The sequence below is a fragment of the Equus caballus genome, chromosome 11 (assembly GCF_041296265.1).
Source record: "Equus caballus isolate H_3958 breed thoroughbred chromosome 11, TB-T2T, whole genome shotgun sequence".
Taxonomy (NCBI): domain Eukaryota; kingdom Metazoa; phylum Chordata; class Mammalia; order Perissodactyla; family Equidae; genus Equus; species Equus caballus.
In genome coordinates, this window is record NC_091694.1 from 21,505,350 (window position 1) to 21,507,091 (window position 1,742).

At 51.5% G+C, this 1,742-nt stretch overlaps 1 protein-coding gene across 1 annotated transcript; it reads right to left on the reverse strand.

Moving 5' to 3' along the window:
* Positions 1 to 206: 206 nt before the first annotated feature.
* Positions 207 to 1,319, reverse strand: LOC106783250 (keratin-associated protein 9-6-like). Its single transcript, XM_014740412.3, has one exon. It carries the CDS (start codon positions 1,242 to 1,244, stop codon positions 618 to 620), a length of 627 nt encoding a protein of 208 aa, XP_014595898.3. The 5' UTR covers positions 1,245 to 1,319; the 3' UTR covers positions 207 to 617.
* Positions 1,320 to 1,742: the final 423 nt, after the last annotated feature.

Genomic DNA, 1,742 nt, shown 5'->3' on the forward strand with positions numbered 1-1,742 from the left:
CTGAGACAAAATGAGAACACCTACGTACTGGACCAGACACTACGCATGTTATCCTTTTCATCTATAGGCTGCCAAAGATGCTCTTGGCTCTGACGACCTTGTGAGGTTATCGTGAGATTAGGCAGAAGTGATAGAAGTGAAATGTATGCTGAATGCAACCTCTTATAAAGGAAACGCTGTAGAAACATAAAAAAATGCAGGAAAGATGCGAGGTAGAGTAGGTTTTATTAGGAAATAAACAGGGAAGACTCCATGTAACCAGGAGGACAATCACTGAAGAGAGTCAAGGAAAAAATCTATGGGGTTCTGGTTGTTGGCTTGTTTTTTAGGTTTCCTACAGAAAAAGGGTGAAAAATCACTTTTTCATGAGAGCATGACTCGAAGCCAAGCACAGAGAAAGCAGACCAGGACCTGGAACACTGGCCGACAAGTCAGGAGAAGAAGATCAGAGTGAAGAGGACTGCCCTCCATCAAGCAGGCTCTCAAGACCCTTCACAAGAAGACGACCAACAGCTAGTTCAATGATGGCAAAGCCTGGAGGGTGATTTTGTTGCAGGACCTGAGCTGGTTGATGGAAGTTGGAATGTGACGGGTGTGGTTGGTCTTCAGCAAGAGGATCAGCAGCAAGAGGGCCGGCAGCAGCTGGACTCACAGCAGGCTGGGCGGCAGCAAGGCTGGCAGCAGCTGGATCCGCAGCTCTGGGCTTGGCAACAAGGCAGGCAGACGCAGGTGGGGTGGTAGCAGGTTCTCCGGCAGTACACGGGTCCAGAGCAAGCTGGCTGGCAGCAGGTGGTCTGACAGCAAGCTGGGGGGCAGCAAGGTTGGCAGCAGCTGGACTGACTGCAGGTTTGTCCACAGCAGCTGGACTCAGAGCAGGTGGGCTGGCAGCAGGGAGCGGGGCAGCAGGAAAGGCGGCAGCTGGTCACACAGGTTGGTTGGTAGCAGGTGGTCCTAGAGCAGGTGGTTTGACAGCGGGTCTGGGGGCAGCAGGGCTGGCAGCAGCTGGACTCACTGCAGGTTTGTCCACAGCAGCTGGGCTCAGAGCAGGTGGGCTGGCAGCAGGGAGTGCTGCAGCAGGAAGGGCGGCAGCAGCTGGTCACACAAGCTGGTTGGTAGCAGGTGGTCCTGCAGCAGGTGACTTGACAGCGAGTTTGGGGGCAGCAAGGCTGGCAGCAGCTGGACCCACAACAGCTGGACTCTCTGCAGGTGGGCTGGCAGCAAGGGGAGCAGCAGGAATGAGTCATGGTGTCAGGAGTGGAGAGTGGGCTCCCGTGCAGAGATGGGTTCCTTAGAATCTGATGATGACTTCTTCTTCTGGGGCTTTTATATTCTGACCCCCAAAGTTTGAACCAATGAGCAGCACTTTTCCTTGTTCTTATTTATGTTCTTTTCCATGGCACATGGGGAAAAGGCCCAGGAGGAAGCTGTTCCTTAAGTATCACAAATCTTCTGAAAATTGTGCTTTAAGCAGTTAATTGTGGATAATTCATTGGGAATATTTCCAAAAATCATCAACATCAGTTCCACCTGAAGAATCCCGTGGTCATGTGATCGTTCCTGTTGGACTGGGGGTCAGAGCAGTTGTTCCTCCCAAGCTTTGTACCTTTGGCTTTACATAGATTGAGAAGTGTCACTGGGGAGGGGCATGATGCTGGTACACTCATAGCGATGATTTGAATCCATTCCTGGACTCAAGTCTGTTCCCCCAGAAAATACTACAAGTTATTCAAACTGTAATGGGC

What these genes read in the sequence shown, in the direction of transcription:
- LOC106783250 (XM_014740412.3), bottom strand. Translation starts at nt 1,244, where the DNA reads ATGACTCATTCCTGCTGCTCCCCTTGCTGCCAGCCCACCTGCAGAGAG.